We start from the raw sequence: 20,747 nt of genomic DNA, 5'->3' as shown, positions 1-20,747 counted from the left end.
GTGAGTGGCTTAGCCGTGAGCAGCAGCTTCTGGTTCACAACAGCTCATCAGCCTGAACCACCTAAGCAATATTTTTCCTGGCTGGCACAGCTTAATCCTGATTTCTTCCCTCACCACTCTCAAGATCTCCCTTCCCTACATGACCCAGGCTGCATTTTGGGGAGAAAAAAAAAAAAACCCAAACAAAAAACAACTTCAAATCTGCCCAAAGAAATGCCCCAGAAAGCTCCCAGCTGGAAGAGACATCCCTGAGGATGCTGGTACTATCTCAGGACCTTTAAAGATGTCCTGGACATGGGGACAACTGATCCTACTGCCTGACAAGGAGCTGTCGATGGTTAATAGCTTCATTCCCCCAGCCCAGCATCTGGGTGCTAAATAATATTAATGGTACCTCCTGCCACCTTGTTAAAAACTGTGCTGGTACTTAATTCAGGCCATAGATCAAAACCCTTAAATGAAATCAACATCCATCCCCTTCCTAATCTGAGTTTGATACAAGCACACTTTCCCTTGTCTTGCTTTTAGAAATATTTTTCTACTGAAATGCAGAGCCTGGCTTCATGACCAGGGAAGGACAGCTAGAAATATTCCTCCACAGGTAATTTAGGAAGGTCCCTTCCCCACCAGCCCCCCATCAGACCCCACTTATGTCCCATTGCTGGGATTAACCAGCACGAACTTTGGAATGATCTCATAGATGACGACTTCCCTTTGGGATTTTGGTCTTTGTCCTGCTGCTCAAGGTATTAAAATAAAGAGGAGTGATAAAGGCAGACATCTCTCCATCACTGGAGCGGTCTTCTCCCTGCACCAGGTGATGGACGAGGGCAGCATGGTGCAAGGTGCTGCAGCGGCAGCACAGGACCAAGCGACAGATGGGGCTGGGCTGAAAGGGGGACATAAAGGCTTCACTCTGGGAATTTCAATATTTAAAGTAATTACAGCCAAAGACGCATTCCAGAGACCATGCCAAGTCCAGACAGCATTATCCAAAACAACCCCCAAATTTATTAGTCAAGGCACAAAAACCCCCTTCAGATTCTGGATTTTAAATTATGACAAAAACCAGCAAAAAAGCAATCAAGGGGCACAGCAGGGACTTCTCCGCACATCAGAGTGGGACCAGGGACATGCCACCCTGTTCACCCCTGCAGCTTGCGTGCTCTTGTGCACCCTGCAGGTACCCAGCAGCAGAGGGAGGAGCCCCAGGACACACATGGGGGCAAAGACCCCTGATCTCATGGGAAACAGGAAGGCTCAACCCCACACACTGGCCAGGTTCATGCCCACCAGTACTTTAGTCCCCAAATCATTGGCTTTGTCACCGCAGGGAAGACGGGGGCTTTACCCAGCCAGCAGGTGCCCCCAAGCCCTGCCTTTCACACCCCCCCTCAAAAAAGGCCATGGGTTAATTTGAGGCAGGGAATAGCTGCCCCAGCGGGATTTGTATTTAAGACAAAAATAAAAGTCCAGCAGAAACACAGGGGTGCAATATGAAAAAATAATCGTCTCCATATGTCCCAGAGCAGTGAATCCATTGGGGCCAAGAGCACCAACTCTGTCTCCCCATTCCTGGGGGTCCTGCAAGTCCCATCTGTCTTCCCAGAGCCTTCAGGGCTTCATCGGTCACTCCCAGGGACTTCACTGAGCCCATCACCCCTTTCGAGGTCTCTGGGCTTGAAAAGGGCACCAAAATTTGTCCTGGAAGGCACGTGGAAGGTGGCTGGCTTGGCTGTGGCCCTGTGGGAGCAGGCAGAGAGTGCCAGGGGGAACGGTCAACCCCGGTTACTCTCAGTCTCATGTAGGAACAGACAGATAGACAAGGAGGATCCTCCTCCCTGCACACGCTGACCCCAGGAAGGATGCACTGGGCTTCAGGGCGAGCCGGGGATAAAGAGATGCAGCCTCTCTCCAGCCCCAGGGCACCCGGGGCACAGTATGAAGGGTGGCAGCAGGTCCGTGCCCTCCCCAGGAGACCCAGAGCTTCTCCCCACTGGGGACATCTCGGCTGGTCAAGGGCACAGGGTGCTGCCTGGGGGTGTCCCAGCTCCTGTCAATCAATTTCTTGCTCGTTATCTGAGGGGAAAAATAGAAGAAATAAAAATTGGCAAAGACATTAAAAAAATAATTCACAGGTCCAAGTTAATAAATTTGGTCACCAGCAGCTCCTGGCTTTCCCTGCCCTGGAAAACAGGGATCACCCAGCAATCCTACCCACTCCCAGGGCTCATGCCAGCCCCAGGCAAATACTGCCAGGCACATGTAAGTGTGGGTTTATCCCTCCATCCATCCTCCTGGCTAGAAACTCCCCCACAGCCAGCAAACCTTGGGAGATGTTATTATTCAAGCTTCATTTCTGCTGAAAAAGTGGTTGAGGAGCAAGTGGGGGATGTCTCACATGTGGGGTTAAGCAGACAGGCTGCATCAGGGATGAAAAGCCAAGGGGCTGGGAAGCCAAGCAGGGTCTGTGGTGGCTTGTGAAGGGGAGATAAGGGCAGGGAGGGAAAAAAGAAAAGAGGAAAAGCAGAGCCAGTTGATGCTTTGCTAAAGGTGTGAAGGGGAAGGGAGAAAAGGCTTTTACAAACCTATCAGGGTGGGGGTGTAAATGCCTTTAGAGAAAAAACAGGGCTGTTAATAAAAGAGGGAGTGTTAAATTAGCAGGGATTCACCAGCAGCTGAGGCCAAGCCTCTGCCTTTAATAAGAAAGGAAATAAATCAAAAGATTGAGATTGTGGGAGGTGGATGAGTTGGGGAAGAGTGGAGCTAACCAGGCATGGAAAGTGCTGGAGCCTAACACCAGGCTGGGATGGGTGACAGGCTGTTGGCAGCACTGAGCCAGGAGGTTGGGAGAAGATACTGAAAGGCAGCAGAAGCTGAGGCTCCAATTTTCATGAGTTTCCACCAGAAATGCAGCACCAGGCTGCTGCCGGGGAATTCTGCATAGGGAGGGATGAAGCTCATGCATCGCCCTCCACAAGGCATGGATGCACCCCAGCAATTCCCCTCCTCTTAGCAAACCCATGGCGATGCTCAAAAATGACCCAAATTCCTTGCAACGGCCCTACTTGGTGGCCGCAGCCTTTTCTCAGCCTTGAGCTGCCCAAAAAAAGGAAGGATAAGAAGGAATGCCATGTGTCATGGTTTTAGCTGGGATAGGGTTAATTTTCTTCACTCTAGCTGGCCCAGTGCTGTGCTTTGAACTTAGCACAAAAAAAAATGTTGAGATATCACACCGATGTTTGGGCTGTTGCTGGGTAGCGCTTGTACTAGTCAAGGACTTTTCTAGCTTCCCATGCTCTGCCGGGTACACAAGAAGCCAGGAGGGTCGCGGGCACAGCTAGGAAAGCAGATTCAAACTGGCCAAAGGGATATTCCATATCGTGTAACATCATGCCCAGTGTGTTACTGGGGAGGAGGTGGCTGGGGGAGGGAGGCAGCAATCGCGGCTCAAGGACGGGCAGCGTCAGTGGCCGGGTGGTGAGCGGCTGTATCATTCGTGTTTGTGGTTTTTTCCTTTTTTTTTCCTTTTCCATTTTATTATAGTAACATTGTCACTATCATAATCATTATTATAATTAATATTTCACTGTAATTATTAAACTGTGCTTATCTCAACCCACAAGTTCTTTTGCTCTTCTGATTCTCTTCCCCATCCCACAGGGGTGGGGGGAGTGAGCGAGCGGCTGCGTGGTGTCTAGTTGCCAACTGAGGCTGAACCACAACACCATGTTGAAGCCGCCATACGAGTGGTGGCCAGAGCAAGCACAGCCCGAATTGGAGCGGAAATGGGTGCAGGGAAATAATTGATCTGGGAAAACTTGATTGAAAACTGGAAAAAGAAAGAACTCAATGATGTATAAAGGGGATATAATAGATGCTTTACACTTAGATCTGAGCATCATCTCCAGTGTGCTTAGCTAGAAACCTTCATCATGAGCCAGCCTGAGGTCCTAGGCAAACACACTTACCGTCTTTGCTCTCCACACTCTTCAGTAGTTGCAGGGCTGCGAAAAGCAAAACAGCACGTGGTCACACCCCACTGTGTGGGACAGAGTTCTTGCAAGGGAATGCCTCCCCAGAAGAAACAACTAAGAGCCCCGTTTTGGGGAACCCACTCCAATAATTGCACCACCAATTTCCATTGCAAACCAACCCCCAGTCGCTAAACCTCCCCGGCAATGAAGGAACCAGCATCCAAGTGGGTTTGCTCCTGTGCCAGCAGATAAAGTCAATCACTGGACATATAATTAACCCATTTGATGACAGCAGAGCACAACAAGTGCTTTTTTATTAAGATATAGGATGGCTTGTCAGGGAACTGCCAGCCTGAGGGAGTATGTCAAAGAGCAGGTAAGCACAGAGGGGCTGAGCACCGATGGAGGATGCAAAGCACACCGAGGTGTTTCATTGTGTAGGGGACAGTGGCGCAAGCACATGCCATAATGCACTCACATGTACAACAAGCAAGCATCATACACCTACCTGTCTTGGGTTCTTCCCCCTCCTTGTCCTGCTCCTCTGTCCCTGCAAAAGAGCAAAGTGGAGCATCTGAAGCATCTGCTGGGCTTCACCCCAGCACCCACCCTGAACCCCATTTTCCCTGGCAGCCGGTTTTTGCAGCTGCTGTCCCCAGCAGCTGAGAGCCACCCACAATCACTATATATCCCAGGCTCTGCTCAGGAGCAGGCGCTGCCAAGCCACTGGTGATGCTCAGGGAGATGGTGACCGGTACCCACCTGCGCACCCAGCACCCCACAGCGCGTATTTATCCCAGCACAACTTTGTGCTGGGGTGGCACATCCCCTACAAGCAAAGAAGAAAGCCACAGGTCTGGGCAATGCAGCACAGCCACTCACCTCCCTATTTATAGCACAGCTGCCATCTGGAGCGGCGCTCAGCAAGGGGCTTAGCAGGGAGACCACAGATCCCCTGAGGCCTCCAGGACATCCCATTAGCACTGAGGGATGAACATCCCCTTCTACCTGCTGCAGCACTCAGCAGGCTTGCCAGGCTGTCACCCTGTCTGGGAGCCTGGGAGCTTTGCACCCCAATGTATAGGACCTGTTGTGAAGCTATTCCTGGCCAGAAAGACCAGCAAAAATTGGTGCTCCTGCCTCCCGCAGCTGCCAGGTTCATGGGCAGGTTCACTGCCCGGTTTCTGGCCAACCACACACACAACAAAAGGTTATTGCTAAGGGCGTGGAGCCATCAGTGCAAAACGTCATGGGCTGGGAGCAGTATCTTGATGCTAAAGGACTGAGGTCAGCTGGCCTGGGGCCATGGCTGAGCATCACAGCACTACAAATCCCTTGGCCAAGGAGAAAATACTGTGTTACAGAGGGGAAATATATATATATTAAATATATATATATATCTCCTGCAGACAATTCCTTGGGATCTGCTGGGAAGAAACCCTCTCAGTTCCCACTGCTGGGGACACCCAACAACCAGGCATCGTGGTGGCATTGGCTCTGACATCCTCCCTGGCAGAGAGGGCAGGAGTGAAGCAGGAGCCCCTGGGGAGGGAGGCTGCGGGTCCTGGCCCAATGCTGGCAGGGAAAGGCTTTGGCGGAGTGAGCATCTCAGGAGTCAGCGAGAGAAAACAAGCAGGGAATGCCAAAGCTGATTCTGCAGCCATTTTTGGAGCACGACAGCTTTTTTTTTAAAGGAAAAAAGCCCCCTTTTTGTACAAACACTTCCCCATAATAAAAAAAAAAAACGAACACAAAAACCAAAACAAAACAAAAAACCCAACAAAACCTCCAAACAGAAGAAGGATGCAGAAAACAAGAGCATGGAGCATCTCTCCCATACTGTTTCCACATGACAAAGCACTTGGCATTTCCACAGTGGCAAGTACTAGAGGAAGAGTACTTCTCAGAGGAGATGCTCCATGCGTGCCCAGGTGTGGGTATCAGACATACAGAGGATTCTCAGAGCAGAAAGGTGAAAGGGGAAGACACACTGGGTGGGAGGAAAACCAGGTGTATGTTTGAAAGAACAGCCTGCAGCGATGCATGCAGCCAGCACGGGCTCTTGGTACGGGTCTGCTGGTGCCCGCCAACCCCAGCAGCTCTGAGCATCCCTTCACCCTTTAAAAGATGCCACCACCAAGGCAAGCCCATGACAGTTAAAATTTGCCCAGCCCTCCCCATTCCATCACTCCCCATCCACCCATCACCCCCTGCAAACCCCATCCCTTTTAGAGGGAGTACCTGCCACATTGCCCGCATTTTCCTCCTCTTCCTCACAGCTTTGACGGATTTTCTTCTGGCACACGTACGCCAGGATGGCGAGGAGCCCGACGATGCAGACGGCGAGTCCCACCGTCACCCAGAGAGCCACAGCAGGGAAGGCAAGGTGTTGGCCTTGCAGGGGAGGGGAAGAGAAATGCCACCTCAGTAAGTTCCACTACCTGAACAGGGGGACACGTGCCCAGTATTCGGGACCCCATGGTGGCAGGGACACATCCCCATGGACAGAGTCATGGCACAAGGAGTAGGTTTGAAAGTAAAACCATCACTGCCTTTAATTATGGCCTCCCCCAGCAGGTCTGGATCTGGCCAGGCAAGCAGCACGTTGAGTCACTCCCTAAAATACTTCATTAACCTTTAAATAATTGGACTAACATATTCAAATAGCAGGCTGACCCTTCACTTGCTAAGAAACTCAAGAGAAACATTAGGTGATGCTGCACCCACTCTTTCCCCCTCTCATCTCACACCACAGGGCTGGGAAGGATGGGGACACCTTCCCCAAGGTCAGGGATGGCTTAACAGGGACCACCAGGGCTTGGGGGATGTGTCCTGAGTGTTGGGAAATTGATTTTTCCCCATAATATTGCTTCTTCCTCAAATAAAGTCTTATACCAAACCGGGATTCTCCACAGACGTCACCCCAAGGCTGACCATTTGCTTGCGTGCTTGGGAGCCCACGCAAAAGCTACCCCTCTGCCCCCAACCAGTAGCATCCACGCAAGTTTTCCTGCAAGAGTTTGGTGTACTCAGCCAAAAATCTTTATGCTCCACCAGGGAGCCACCTTCCCAATTCAGTAAGTGCTGTACCAAGGGTAATTACATTCTAGTTAATGCTTCCAAGGAGCGCACAAGGTTATAAAGAGCTCCACGAGGGCAGCGGGAGGAGCTTGAAGTGAAGCCACGAAGCTGAACGCACTCAATGAACTTCAGCCTGTATTTCTGAAGTAGGATTGTTGCAGCTGGGATGGAGAACCCCAAACTGAGTGCACCCCATGGCCATGTGCTAAGACGACAAGTACCATGCCCTGTGCTGGCTTTCTGGAGTGGTTTAGACTTGGACAGGGCAACTAGCAAAGCTAGAGACTAAGAACTAGTGGTGCTGGTTCTAGCTGGGATGTTGGTGTGGTGTGATGGGGGAGGACAGCACAGCCTCAAGTCACCCTAGTAGGTCCATGGGGAAAGAGGTAGAGTGGGGATATGGGGCAGCTACCCCCAGGGTGGCTCCAGGCCACAGCAGGGATCTGGGTTCCATCACAGTCACCTTCTTGTGACAGAGCCCATCCCTTCCTTTCCCCAGTTGTGGTCCTTGCTGGCTCACCTGTGATGGTGACAGAGGCTTGGGTCTCCTGCTGCAGCACCGGGTTTCGCACCAGGCAGGAGTAGGTGCTGCTGGGCTCCACCAGCACCTGAAGGACACTGTGCACATCAAAGAGGCCTTCCTCATTGGCCACCTGGGACGTGGTGACATTTTCTGTGATGTTGCTGCCCCGGCTGTCCTGCCAGAGGACGCTGGCCTCGGGGTAGCCACGGGAAGCGTGGCAAGTCACAGCTGCCAGGTCTCCTGGCTTCAAGTCTTTGTTGGGCTCCAGGTTCATATTGGGTTTGGAGTAGGGAGCTGCAAGGAAGAGAACAGCCAACATGAGGTGATGGAGAAGACCAAAGGTTCAAGATCTGGAGCAACCCAATGAGGTTGGGCAAGTCCCAGGACAGTCTCTTCCAGCTCATAACACCAACCAGCTGAAACCTCCCCAGCTTTGGTTCATTTATGGTCATGTTTCCAGGTGGCCTTTCAACTGAAAGCCTCTCCATCACGACAGGGAAAGGACCACACTCCCCACCAGCAGTATTTTGGGAATGTGTAGCTGGTCAGTCTCTCATTCTTGGGGAGACCACGGCAAGGGTAGAGAGAAAGAAGCTCCACAAAGGACCAAAGCATGATGGAAAACCCTTCTCTTTGGGGGCTATGTGCAAGGACACCCCAGCTCCCCATCTCTCACCTGCCACCTGCAATGTCACGGCTGCACTGCTGTGGTCCCGGACCCGGACAAAGCAGGTGAAGCTGCCCTCATCCGAGATCTCCACGCGTCTGAGGAGCAGCGAGACATTGCCCTGGGCTAGCTGGTCATAGAAGAGGGCCGTACGGTTGGCATAGCCGCCACCCTGGTCTGCCAGCTGGTCCTGGCCACTGGAAAAGCTGTGGACCAAACGCTTGGTGTCCGTCAGCTGCCAGATGAGACTCAGGTCGTCAAGGCTGAAGTTGGCCTCGGGGGAGAAGGAGCAGCGTAGGGTAGCATCTTGGCCAAAAAGAGCCACCACAGGCTCATCCGGAACCTGGATCTCCATGGCACCTGTGGGAAGGTGGTGAGGGCAAAAGCACATGGTGGTAAGACTCTGCAGAAGCACATCCTTAATTCTCCATCCAGATAACATCTAAGCAAACCAAGGGATACCCATGAGAGGGACCAGAGGGCAGGTGGCATCTTAGAACCCTCCCAGCACTGACCCCCAGCCAATCCCACCCTGCTGAAAGGGAGACAGCCCCACATCCGTCACCAAACCTGGGCACCGCTGACCTCAGCTACCAGCTGCGGGCATGGGCACCCAAACCTGGTTTCTCCCCATGGGTAGAGGAGGTTAGTGGGTAATGATGGCAGGGACACAGTCCCATGTCCCCAGGACAAGCAAGCTCCAGGCAGCACCATGGCCAGGCTGGCAGGCACTAGATGGCACCAGTGTTCCAGCATGATGCCAACTGGCATGCCACAGCACGATGCTAACCATGGCGCACTGCCAACCGCATCCCAGTGCCATGGTGTGATGCCAACCACATCGCCGAGCCACAGCAGGATGCCAACCCTGACATTGCACCAGGGCGTGATGCCAATCGTGTCAGGGCTGCCAGACTCTCCACACTCAGAGCTGGTCCTGGGGTCCCCATTGGCAGTGAGAAGTGATGTCCCCCAAAGCAGACCCAGGGCAACATCAGCACTTCATTCACCAATTCACCCCAACCCAAAAATGGAGGGGGAAAGGGGAAAAAATTCTTGCCTCGGACCAAGGATTTGCTTTATATTCCACCTGCAACACTGTTGCAAAACACAGCAAAGCTGTTACCCACAGCAAATACCTCCCTGAGGACAAGGGCAGCAATGAGACAAATTTTAAGCGAGAGCCCAAGCACGGAGATTGAGGAGCTGTGGGAAGGGGCCAGGCTGAAGGAGACCTGCCAGGGGCCGCAGACGGGCAGACAGGCAGGAGAAGAGTGCTCAGGCAGCCTGCCTGGCTCTTGGCAAACTCAAGAATGTCACGTCTCCCTCCAGCTAGTAATAAATGCCAGTGGGTTTTAGGAAAATTACCCTGCCTGGCCAGAACCAGTGCTGGCTGCTGTGCATCCCGAAAGGATTCAGTCCTGACATCTCTCCCAGGTTGACGTGCTGCAACCTGTGGGGCCAGGAGCTGTAGCGCATGGGGACAGACCAAGGTAAGCAAGAAACCTTTAGGATTTGGTCCTCCCGTGGCTTTGCCATTCAGCTGTAGCATGCGGGAGGTGGTGTCCCCTGCTACGAGGGTGGCCCATGTGCACCAGGAGCCATCACACCCATAGGGTGTTGACCTGGGCAGCTGGAAGACCATCAAAACAGGAGAAACACCTTGTGGGCGCTGTCACCAGGAACCACAGGTCAAAGGCAGCTTTGTCAGGATGAATGCGGCATTCAGGACATCTCCTTTGGGGTGGTGACACACAGACCACACCAACCCCAAACCCTCTCCAGCCCCACTCACCTGCCAGGCTGAGCACCAGTGCTCCCAGGGCAAGCAGTGGGCAGAGCATCCTTGGTGCAAGCAAAGCCTAGGTAAGAAAGCAGAAGCGAGCACAGCCCTGAGTGTTCTTCTCACAGGGAGTCTTCTCTCTCACAAGAACCCTGAGCTGGGGAAAAACAGAAGAAAACACTGAGATGGTGCTGTGGACCATGAGCAAAGAGCAAGAGAGGGCAGGAGACCGGCATCTGGCAGAGGATCCCATGCTAGCTGTCCTTCCGGCTGCCACGTGGCAACCAGACCACCCACCTCATCGTAAAATGCAGGAGGGGGTTTGCCTCCTGCCTGGCACCAGCCAAGGGATCGGTGCATCCCCTGCATCAGGGAGCCTACGGACCCAGAGGCAGCTCTTGTGCCGGAGGTGCTGGCTGGCGCCCAGGGGAAGCCACGTGAGCCTCTTCCCCTCCTCACTGCTTCTCCTCCCCTTTTGTTTCTCTTTCCCAGCTTTTCCCTGCAGCATTGGACTGTTAGATCCCTGTCCTCCAAGAGGAGGCAGCTCACTCCTAGTGTACAAAATGGCTAAAACCCATACATTGCAGATACCTGGCTCTGCTGGCAGCTTGAGGGCTGCGAGGTTCATCCCTGCTTGTGGCAGGAAAGTCTCCAGCATGAGGTTGCCCCCAAAAATGGGGAATAAAACCAGAGCATCTCAGAGCTGGGTGTGGGGAGAGGTGAGGGCAAGCTGCCCAGCACCGCTGGCTACAATGGCTTGCTTCCCAAGCATCCCTTCCTGGTGGTGCCAAGAGCTCGCTGGGCCCCTTGTGACTCATGTTCCTCCCTCATAGTATAAATAAGCCCCAGATATCGCAGCCAGTGTTGCCACTGCTGTGTCCCATCCCTGTCCCAGTACATCCTAGAGCCCCGCTGCTCCACCCAGAGCGTTTAGCAACAACTTTTTTCAGTGCAATAGCTGTATTCACAATAAATGGGTGTTGCAGCACTGGTTTCCCAGTAGGTGCAGTAGGAACAACTTCAGCCATCAGCACCTTCCTCCTTAAATCCCTTTTAATCAGGGAAATAGCAGCCCCAAAGCTCTGCTCAGCTCAGCTCCCAGGGGGGAAACTGAGGCACAGCTCCACCCCAGGCATACTGGGGGAGCATCTCCTCTCCTTCCCTCCTGAGCACAAGGCTCCTTTGGGGAAAACAAATTATCCAGCTCTTTTCCTTAAACCATTTCTCCGACTCTTGCCTTTTCCCAAGCAGATGAGCCCAGAGCCAGCCCTGTGCCAAACCCCAGGCAGCTGGGAAGGGAGGGAGCCATGGTGGGGGTGGGTGACGGGGCACTGCTCAGCTGCCTGGGCAAGGGAAACCATGACTCATCTCTCTCACGCTCACCCTTGGAGCTCTTTCCTTTTCCTTGTGATGCTAAAATAAATTATATTTTATAGGTCTCATGACCTATGAGTCCCGACGGACTGTCTCAGAGGTGTCACAGGGAGGGGACAGCTGTGTCTACAACCCTCCCTCCACAGTTGGGAGTCTTTTGGTGGGTATCTTGCCTCTTCGTGACTCAGTTTCCTCATTGCTGTGGCGTGAGCCCAGCCAAAAGATGGGCTCTGCCCTGGACCTGAGCTTTCATTGTAAATTGAATATAAGAAAGCGCACAAACACATCCCTTGGAAAAGGTACACCCCTGTGCATGGCAAGTCAGGATGGCCAAACCCTCCACAAACCCAAGGAATAATTAAATTCCCTGTTGCAGCGGGACCCCAGGGACCATACTTTACCTGTTCCCCATTTAATATTTAACATTTAATATTTAACCACATGGCCAAATCGCTGCTTCTTTGTAATACTGAGAGTCTCAGCTGCCAAATTATCACCCTGAGATGGGTGGGGGTGTAAAGAAAACATCTACCGGTCCAGAGAGACGTCCTCACCCATCGATCCGGGTCAGTCCTTGCTTTGCTCCTCTCCTGCCTGGAATTTCTGGCAGACAAGAGCCCAGCTCTGCTCTAACTATTTTTAGTCCCCACTTAACCTCTTGGTAAGCAGCAGAAGCTCCCCACTTGCAAAGCAGGACGTTGCAGGGATGGGGAGCACAGCAAAAGAGGGGCGGAAAGATAGGATGCAACCCCCAAGTCTCAGGTGGGGATTTGAGGTGCGATATTTGGTGGTAGAAAGGAAGGGATGGATTACCCTTTTGCTTATCTCGAGGAGAAGGGGAACAATCAGTTCCTCTCGGAGCTCGGTTTTTTGTCCCACGCGTGGGGTGGGGTTTTAGCTCTATGCACGGAAAACGGTGGGGACACAGCCTGCCCTCCGAGAGCCCCCCCCCGCCCCCAAGCAGCAAGAGGAGGGGACCCCCGGCACCCCCCTCCCAACACCCACCCGGGCTCCCCGAAAGCCCCCGCACAGGCTCTGCCCGGCTGCTCCACGCCGCGTGCCGTGGGGCGCCTCATTCATTTCGCCCTCCCAGAACAACGCCCGGGTTTCCGACCCCCGTCCGGCGGGAGGGGACACGGCAGCGGCGGCGGCTCCGCCCGCCAGGCGCTGCAGCGCGGCCCCGCTCCCCAGCTGGCCCCCCGGGTGCCCCGGGCCCCGCTCCCCGGCTGCACCCCCCGGGAGCCCCGGGCCCCGCTGCCCAGCGCCGCGCCCCCGCCCCGGGCCGGGCACTTACCGGGAAGGCGGCGCGGGACGGGCGGGAGCGCGCGCTCCGCCGCGGGCGGGGCGGTCCCGGGGCGGCGGCCCCGGCCCTGATTGGCTGCGGCCGCTTCCTGCCGGGGTCCCGCCGGCAGCGGCGAGGGAGGGGGAAGGAGGATGAGGAGGAAGATGGGAAGGAGGGGCAGCGTCGGGGCCGGCCCGGGGTCCTGCCGGGGCGGGGTGACGGCCGGGAATGGGGTGCGCCGAGCTGGGGCATTGGGATGAATGGAGCTGAAGTATTGGGGAGCACCGAGCTAGAGGTTTGGAGAGAACAGGACTGGTAGATCAGGGGACATGGGACCGGGGAGTTGGGGAGCACCAAGCCAGGGGATTGGGGTACACAGAGTCAGGGGTTGGGGAGCACCAGGCTGGGGAGATTTGGGCTGCACAGAGCTGGGGAACCAGTGCATATAGAGCTAGGGGATTGGGGTACATGGAACTGGGGTACCTGCTGACTCAAGGCATTGGAGTACACAAAGCCTGGGATTTTGGAGACCTCAAAGCAGGGGGACTGGGTGCAAAGAGCCAGGGGATTGGAGCACTCATGCCTGGGGGCCTTGGGGTGCACAGAGCTTGGGCTTCAGAATCCTCAAATTCGTGGGGCTAGGGTGCATGGACCCAGGCTGTGGTGAGGCAGGAGAGTTGAGCCATCTCCTCTGGGGAGAAGAAAAGGCAGCTGGAGTTTCCCCTGCGGAGACACAGGCCACTTCCCAGGGGAAAACCTGTCTAATAATTTACCCATACCAGCTGCTCAGCAACCCCACACAATGCTCAGTCTTCCAATGCTGCTGGGGGTGGGCCCCCAAATAGCTGGGAGCTGCAGTGCTCCCCACAAGGGTCCCCCCATCTAGAAGAGCAGGACCTCAGATGCAAGAGGCATCGGGGCAGCCTTCCTCCTGCATCAACCACACAAAGGGACTGCAGTTTCCTTGGAAAATCTTTTGGAGTTTGCTTTTCTGGGGCCTTAGCCTGGCTGGGCTCCAGGGGAACACCACCATCACTCCCACAACCCATCGGCTTGCTTTTGGCTGGGGCAGGGCCTTAGCACTGAGCTTCCTCCCACGCTCCCACACACAATGCCTCCTTTTACACAGCCTTGGGCAGGCAGGCACCCAGCACAGCTCCCTGACATGCATGGGGGGGATGCAATCTTGGACTGAGACCAGGGAGGGGAGCACAGCAGGAAAGGAGGAAGAGCAGGGCACTTGGAGGGAGCTGGGCTCTTTGCGAGGGTGATTTTTCAGCAGCACGCACAACAGATACTTCACTAAAGGAATAGGCTTTTTGTTTTTAACCTGTTTTTCACAGAGGGCCCCTCAACATGACACCAGCAGCTCTTGCTGTTCCATGTTCCTAAGGCTCCAGTGGCTACAGACCATGCCCCAGAGCCAGGTGCCTGCGTGGGAGGTTTGGGTCTTTCATTGCTCGAGAGCAAAGGAAGCTCCTCACCCTTTTGATTGCAGAGGAAAGCCGGAACAACCAAACCTGGAGAGCTTGAAATTAAAAGGTGAACAAAAATAACCTGAAGCATGCTACATTTAAAACCATTTGATTCCCCCCCTCCCTTTGCAGGCAAGGAAGAATTTTGCAGCAACAGAGCTGGTAATAAGGCTGCGCACCTTAACCCTGGCACTGTGGGTGACAGCAGCAAGAACAAGAAAGGATGAAGCCAATATACTTCAAAAGCCTGCAACTAAATTGGGAGTCCTGTGCTCCATTCACAGATGTGCCCTGCAAATCAAGAGGATTTCTCTTCCTATGCCCAGCCTAGCATGGGTAGGGCTGGATGTACAGAGCAGCTGCATGATCCCAGCTCATGCTGGCTCTGCCTGTGTAGCTCCTGCAATCCAGACATGACCATGTCAACCCTGTTGGTACATTGTCCCCATCCTTTTCTGGGGGCTGATGGAGAAAATCCAACCATGAGCCCAATGCTGCAGCAGGGAGACAGGGGTGGGTTGCAGGGACCTTCTGCATGAGATGATTCCCTCTCCCAGGAGCAACAGGTCCATGGGCATCTCCAGCATCAAAGCTCAGCAACCCAAAAATGCATGTGGAACCCAAGGGTTTCACAAAGACTGCCCCCGCCACCACCCAAACAAACAAACAAAAGACAAGACACAAGCTCCCAGCAGTGCCCAGGGCAGGGCTTCACACCATGACAACTTCATTGCTTCATCCCTTCCCTCAACAGTTCACATGATAAAAGCAGCATCACCGCTTTGATATCTTAACTGCAAATGCAACTCAGCTCCTGCTAGGCTTTGAAGATACAAAGTAAGCATCTGAGCACCAGGAGCTTTCTTAGGGTTAAATACAAACACACACACAAAAAAAGGCAGAAACTAAGGAGCTGGGAAACAAAGGCAGATTTTTCAACATCAAAACCAGCTAAAAATTAAAATCCATGCTGCTTGCAAGCCTGCTCATAATTAACAATGAAAGGGCTTCCAGGGACGAATTCAAATAGTAGACTTTCTCCATCCCAAATGATTATTTTTGACGAATTTCCCTTCCTCAAACCCTGCAGTACCCAAGGTATGTGCAAAAGAAGTGTGCATAATAATGAAGCTGACAAAAAAAAGATACAGAAAGGCAAAGAAAAGGGCTGCAGTTTGCAAGCTTAATTTCATGCTTAGCCAGAATTTGGTCAAGGAGCAAAGGGATAGCTGGAGAGGATGGATGGAGATACCAGGGCAAATCCAAAGCCTCCTGACAAGGTGCCCACAGCATGCAGATCAGCTCCATGCATCCCCAGGAAGGTTTGCATGGCTGCTTTTCCTTCCCATCAACACCATGGAAATACTGCACAGCACCAGCAGTTTCCAGCTGCTGAAGACAAAGAAATCAATTATGCAATGCCCAGGAGGATCTCCTGCATTTCCTTCAGGCACAGGGCATCTGGCACAGACCTTCATTAGTGATTCAATACAATGCAGAGGGGTGGAGCATAAATCCCACCTTGGCTACATGCATATTTCCATTCCCCAAAAGCTGCCAAGATCCATTTCGGAGCACGTTGGAACTGCGTATCAGCTGGATCCAAACAATAACTCTGTTACCTCTATGGGTGAGCGCCTGCAGCTACTCTACTGCAGAATCCTTGGACATACGGAAAATGGCTCTGGTTCCTCTCGCTGCAGCCTTAAGTGAGTGCAAAGAACATCACGGTGGAGAAAAAGCAAAGGACGTGGAAAAGCAGGAATGAGGTTTTGAGGTCACTTTGAAGCAAGAGGCAGAGCAGCAAGACAGTCCCAGGAGCAGACACACACCATGATGCTAGCCTGGGGCTCCCAAACGTTTGTGGTTTTGTTTTTTTTTTTTTGAGGCAGCTGAATAACCTCAATCCTGCTTACTCAGGATGAATAGAGCTGAAGTGCTCTGGATGTGGCTGTCCTGAGTTGCAAGGTCATGGCTGGGGATGGCGAGTGACTTGCCACCAGCTGAGCATAGCGTGTGGCAGGAGGCTGCTTTGGAGAGAGCTGCTTGTTCTTGCAGCACACAAGAGTCATTCATAAGCAGAGCGCCTGGCAATTGGCACCAGGTAGACAACCACCCTAGTGGGATGCTAGCAAAAATGGGATGAGTTTCCAGGTGTGGGTGCACATCTGGCCAAGCCCTGAACCTGCATAGCACCCAGGTACCCACCAGCCCTGCCCCTCTCCTTCCCAAGCAGAGACCCAGCAGGTCCCCACCACCAGGAGATGCTCAAAATTGTGGCTTGGAGCCCTCATCTGTCCAGTTCAGACCAGCTACCACAAATTCTACCCTAAATTCAGGTGGGCTTTACATGTCCTAAAATCCAGATCGGACCCAGAATGGCAATAGCTGAAAGCACTAGAGGCCTGGGTTGCCAGAGCTAGTGCTTCCACAACTGCAGATGAACAATCTTTCTGACTTATACTTGAAAAGTTAACAATTTACTGGGATCAGTACCCCAAATTCACACCAGGGAGCCCCAGTGCAAGGGAAGGGGTGGGACCACACACTGGGGAGCAGGGAAGAGGCCAGCACTGCAACAACCTTTCCTTAGTTTTGCCCACGCTGTTGTGAAATTACCCTGAGGGGTCTGAAAGGGGTAATGAGGGAGGATGGGCACAGGGCTATCCCATGACATGGGGGCCTGCACCCCCTGGAAAATGCTTACAAAAGCTCATGTCAGGAGAGCCCTGCCAACACACATGCATGCCAAGGGCACTTATTCTCACCCAGGGGCTCTTGGGAGCAGGAAGGTAAAGGTGTCCTGTTTGCAGAGGCTCTTCCGCAGCCTGCCTTGGAGCAGACACTGCAGTTTTGTTTCAGCTGCATTGCCTTTGAGGCACCCAGGGATGACAAGCAAGCTCTAAGGCTGAGCCGTGCACCAGGCCCTTGGAGAGGGCTTTCCCCCACAACGGCTTTTCCCCTTCTCTTTTCCTCCCCCTTCATTTCCAACCCCCTCCCAGGCATCCCCCAGTTCTTCCACCCAGGTTTATGGCTATCAGCATCAACAGCATGAAGCACCTCTCCTGCACCCACCACCTCTGCTCTCCAGCAACCCCACTGGACTGTAGGTGCTAAAGGTGACTCATTACCAAACGGCCAGCAAGGACAGCATGAATAAGGAAAAGAAGTCTTTTTCCCCAAATCTAAGAAACATGAGAACTGCTCCCTCAAAGGCATCAACCCTCTATGATCAGCTCCAGGCATCACCAGAGCCTTCATCTGTCCCCACAGCATCCTCTGCTGTCCCAGAGCCACCCTCACTGCAGGATAGCCAAGGCCTATTCTCCCCAGACTTCCTCCAGCTGGGCTGTGGGTGCCAGTCTCGAAGGGAACAGGCAGGAGCATTGCACCTGCAAAACATAAGGTCAGAGAAATACCCTAGCTCCAGCACCAACGGCTTTGCAAAACAGACCTCCCTGTCCTGCAAGTGACAGGGACCACCAGATGTCCCAGCTCAGGTCCTGCCACGTGTTTTCTTTAATATGGACTGAGCCAGAGGTGGGGCAGAAATGGAGAGATGCAGAGTTCACCCTGACATGGGGTAAAGGTCCCATAGCACTAGCAGCTCCCTCCCAAATTTCACATTGCAGAGACAGGAAGAATTTCACAGCAGGGATGTCTCAAAGGTCACATCCATGCATTTCCCCCTCTTACCTGATAGATACTCCCTTTAACCCACACAGCTTTCATTGCTTTGTGATGACAGCACCCATATGCAGCTTTCCAAACACTGCCACATGGCCACCTCCTACCCACTTGCCATCGTTCCTAGAAAGCACATTTTCCCAGTGTCCCCATATCCAGCATTGATGCATCATGGACTCTGTCTTCCAACTGCACCAGACAAATTGGCCGGTCACAGAAGAGCAGACAGGAGCACAGAGTTTTCTGGTTCAGTTACAAAGCATGTACTGCATGTTGATCTCCCAGGAAATTAATTCAGTTCAGAGCAGGCTTGCTATCTGTAAATATAAGTAAGATATTTTCTTATCAGAGGAAAGTCACAAGGCTTTTCTTTTCCCCAGTAACACCTCTGCAAGATTACTTTCACTACAGCTTTCATCAATTCACCATTTGAAAAAAAAAGTTTTATCTCTAAAGCCTTTCCTTAAGGCGTTCTCTTCAATAAACTCAAAACCCCACATTGCAACAATAAGCAAACTCCACGTAGGCAGCATAGCAGCAACACCACAGCCAACCTCAAGCGCACACACAAGGGAAATCAAGCAGAATATATACCTGGGCACTGCCGAAGTGGAGCTGCAGCACCGCAGGATGGGATCACATGTCCCAAGGAAAGCAGTGACACCACAATCCAGTCCAGCCGCGCAGAACTTCAAAAGATCATGCACCAGTGAAGAACAAACCACACACAGAAAACTGACTTGCCTGGGCTATTAGGTACTCAACCTGCTTACACACAAGATATGCTGCAAAAGATATGTGCCACTCAGTTTCTGTGCACACAAACACCAGGTTCACCCAAAAGCTACACAGTCTCTTAACGCAAACTCTTAATGATTGACTCAACGCTTCTATTTACAATTACAAGGTACGTGAAGTTGGCCAAACCCTATAACAGAGCATGACTGAGCTAATGCAAAATTTACACTATTCCCCCACAAAATATACCCTTAACCAGCCATGAGGCTGACTTGATCTAACCAGTGGGGAGTCTGAGGCTGCATTATGTCCTAATACTCTTTAGACCTTGGCTCCTGCCTGGGAGATGCCCACCAAAAACTGTGCAGGACCTGGCAAAGCCATGGTCAGCAGGTCTTGCTTGGCAGCCTCCACCACCCAGTCATTGCTCACCATCTGCTGTGTGAGCTCCTAAGGCAGTGCCTGCTGTCAGCCTACAGACACACAGACCAGGCGCCTCTTGCACATCCAGCAAAAACCTCCATAGCACGGCAGCATCCCTGAAGTAAAGGGGCCATGATACCATTACTGTCCCTGCTGTTACGCACACCAAATACCCCTTTTAAGCCCAGTCTCCTAGAGAAACAAAGTGCTGATCACATTGCTGGCTGTCTCTCTTCTCCCCAGGAATGCACTAGCAAACTTTACCTAGGTCTGAAATGAGGTCAAAGCCTAAGGGATGGTTTGGTTCCTACCAGCTTGGGTAGAAATTCAGCAGAAGGAGTCAGAGCAACACACACAGAGCCTGGGGTGGCAGCCAGCTGGCATTGCAGCACATGTCCTGACTACCCATCAGCTGCTCCACCCTAGCCATAATCTGTGCCATAGCTGTCCTGAGAGGTCACGGGGGAGAAGCAGTTATTACAGCTGCAGGAAGGAGATGGATCTGAAGGAAAATGAAGTCTTGAGAGGGAATAACCCCCACGCCACTGCTTCCAGAGCAGCTGATTTAAGGAAGTCGAGTGCTAGCGCACCATATTTCCAGGCCCACCCACACATTTTTGGAGCCCAACCTGTGCAGCACAGAACACAGCTTTTTCCAAGAAAAGACCTTCCCAAAGCAGCTCTTCTATCTCAGCATCATCCTCCTCCTCCTTACTCTCCTTTTCCTCCAAGAGAGCTGCCAGCAAGGAAGGGAGTACAGCAACTGCAGAAGTCACCACAAAGCTTGTCTGTAGCTGATGCTTTAGGCTCATATATTGCAGCTGTCCCATGGCAACGTTTCAAATGTATCATGCACAAGATGCCATGTTCACACCATTATCCCAATCACAGTCCTCCCCACCACCATCTGTTTGGAGCTGGGCCCCCTCGACAGGTGGCTGGTGGGATGGCAAGATGAACCGTCAGCTTTTTAGGGGATCTTGCAGCACAGGACACACCAGCTTTCTCCCAAATATCCTGCCACCTGCTTAGGAACAGTCCCGCTAGGAGATTCCCACTCACAAAGCCAGGCAAAGACATTGTCACAACAAATTGAAGATCAGCTGTTTGTTCCCACACACTTCTGCAGCAACTTGATGGGCCTCAGGGGAGGTTTGCGGCACAGACCCCCTTGATCCACAGCAGGACTTACCTGGGGATGCAGCCACAAGTCCTGCCTGACCCAAGCAAAGCCCCATCAGAAATACAGGTAGCTTCAGGATAGTTATTTGAGCTCATGCAGACACACTCCTCTAGCAGAGTTTTGTTTTTTAACCTTTAGCCTGTGGTTTGTTTGCACTGTGCTCAAATCAAGCCTGAAGGGCAGATGTCAGCAGAAACCTGAAATAACCACATACCTTTGCACCCTCCTCATCTGCTTTTTCTGGACACCACATCGCCTCAGAACCAAGGTCTATCTGAAGTTTGGAAACCATTTCCAAAGCCCACCAGCATCACAGGTTACAACACAGTGTGCTGGAGCCTGGAGACCCCAGGGAGGGGATGGAGGGTGAAGATGGTCACAGCTGCACAAGCACCCACCTCTACTCCTAGCATCCCAGCCTTGCCGGAGCCGCGCCATCCTCCACCACCCACCCAACCACAGGCTTTGAGAGGCAAACCAGCCAGGACTGCTGGCAAGGACCTCTGGAATGAGATTTCCAGCCTTCCTGACACTCTTCAGTCTTTCCCAGACTT

The 20,747-nt window shown here is 52.8% G+C and overlaps 1 protein-coding gene across 7 annotated transcripts; it reads right to left on the bottom strand.

Moving 5' to 3' along the window:
- Nucleotides 1–988: 988 nt before the first annotated feature.
- Nucleotides 989–20,313, bottom strand: CD276 (CD276 molecule). Of its 7 annotated transcripts, none has more exons than XM_075099824.1 (10): nt 20,203–20,311; nt 17,859–18,166; nt 13,271–13,378; nt 10,044–10,188; nt 8,258–8,608; nt 7,579–7,875; nt 6,219–6,371; nt 4,486–4,527; nt 3,972–4,007; nt 989–2,079 (listed from the first exon to the last, which is right to left on the bottom strand). In XM_075099824.1, exons 4-10 carry the CDS (start codon nt 10,090–10,092, stop codon nt 2,057–2,059), a joined length of 951 nt encoding a protein of 316 aa, XP_074955925.1. In that variant the 5' UTR covers nt 10,093–10,188; nt 13,271–13,378; nt 17,859–18,166; nt 20,203–20,311; the 3' UTR covers nt 989–2,056. The 7 variants fall into 7 exon arrangements, with proteins under 7 accessions (XP_074955925.1, XP_074955926.1, XP_074955924.1 ...); XM_075099825.1 differs by lacking the exon at nt 20,203–20,311 and adding an exon at nt 18,444–18,642; XM_075099823.1 differs by lacking the exon at nt 17,859–18,166 and having other exon boundaries at nt 20,203–20,313.
- Nucleotides 20,314–20,747: the final 434 nt, after the last annotated feature.

Source organism: Phalacrocorax aristotelis, chromosome 7, assembly GCF_949628215.1.
Source record: "Phalacrocorax aristotelis chromosome 7, bGulAri2.1, whole genome shotgun sequence".
Lineage (NCBI taxonomy): Eukaryota > Metazoa > Chordata > Aves > Suliformes > Phalacrocoracidae > Phalacrocorax > Phalacrocorax aristotelis.
The sequence above is the reverse complement of the archived record's forward strand: the minus strand, read 5'-3'. Positions and strand labels throughout refer to the sequence as shown.

What these genes read in the sequence shown, in the direction of transcription:
- CD276 (XM_075099823.1), bottom strand. Translation starts at nt 10,092, where the DNA reads ATGCTCTGCCCACTGCTTGCCCTGGGAGCACTGGTGCTCAGCCTGGCA. An exon ending in ACTGGTGCTCAGCCTGGCAG is followed by an intron (nt 8,609 to 10,043) that starts GTGAGTGGGGCT and finishes ACCTTCCCACAG; the next exon opens with GTGCCATGGAGATCCAGGTT. An exon ending in AAATGCGGGCAATGTGGCAG is followed by an intron (nt 4,528 to 6,218) that starts GTACTCCCTCTA and finishes GCTCTTTTGCAG; the next exon opens with GGACAGAGGAGCAGGACAAG.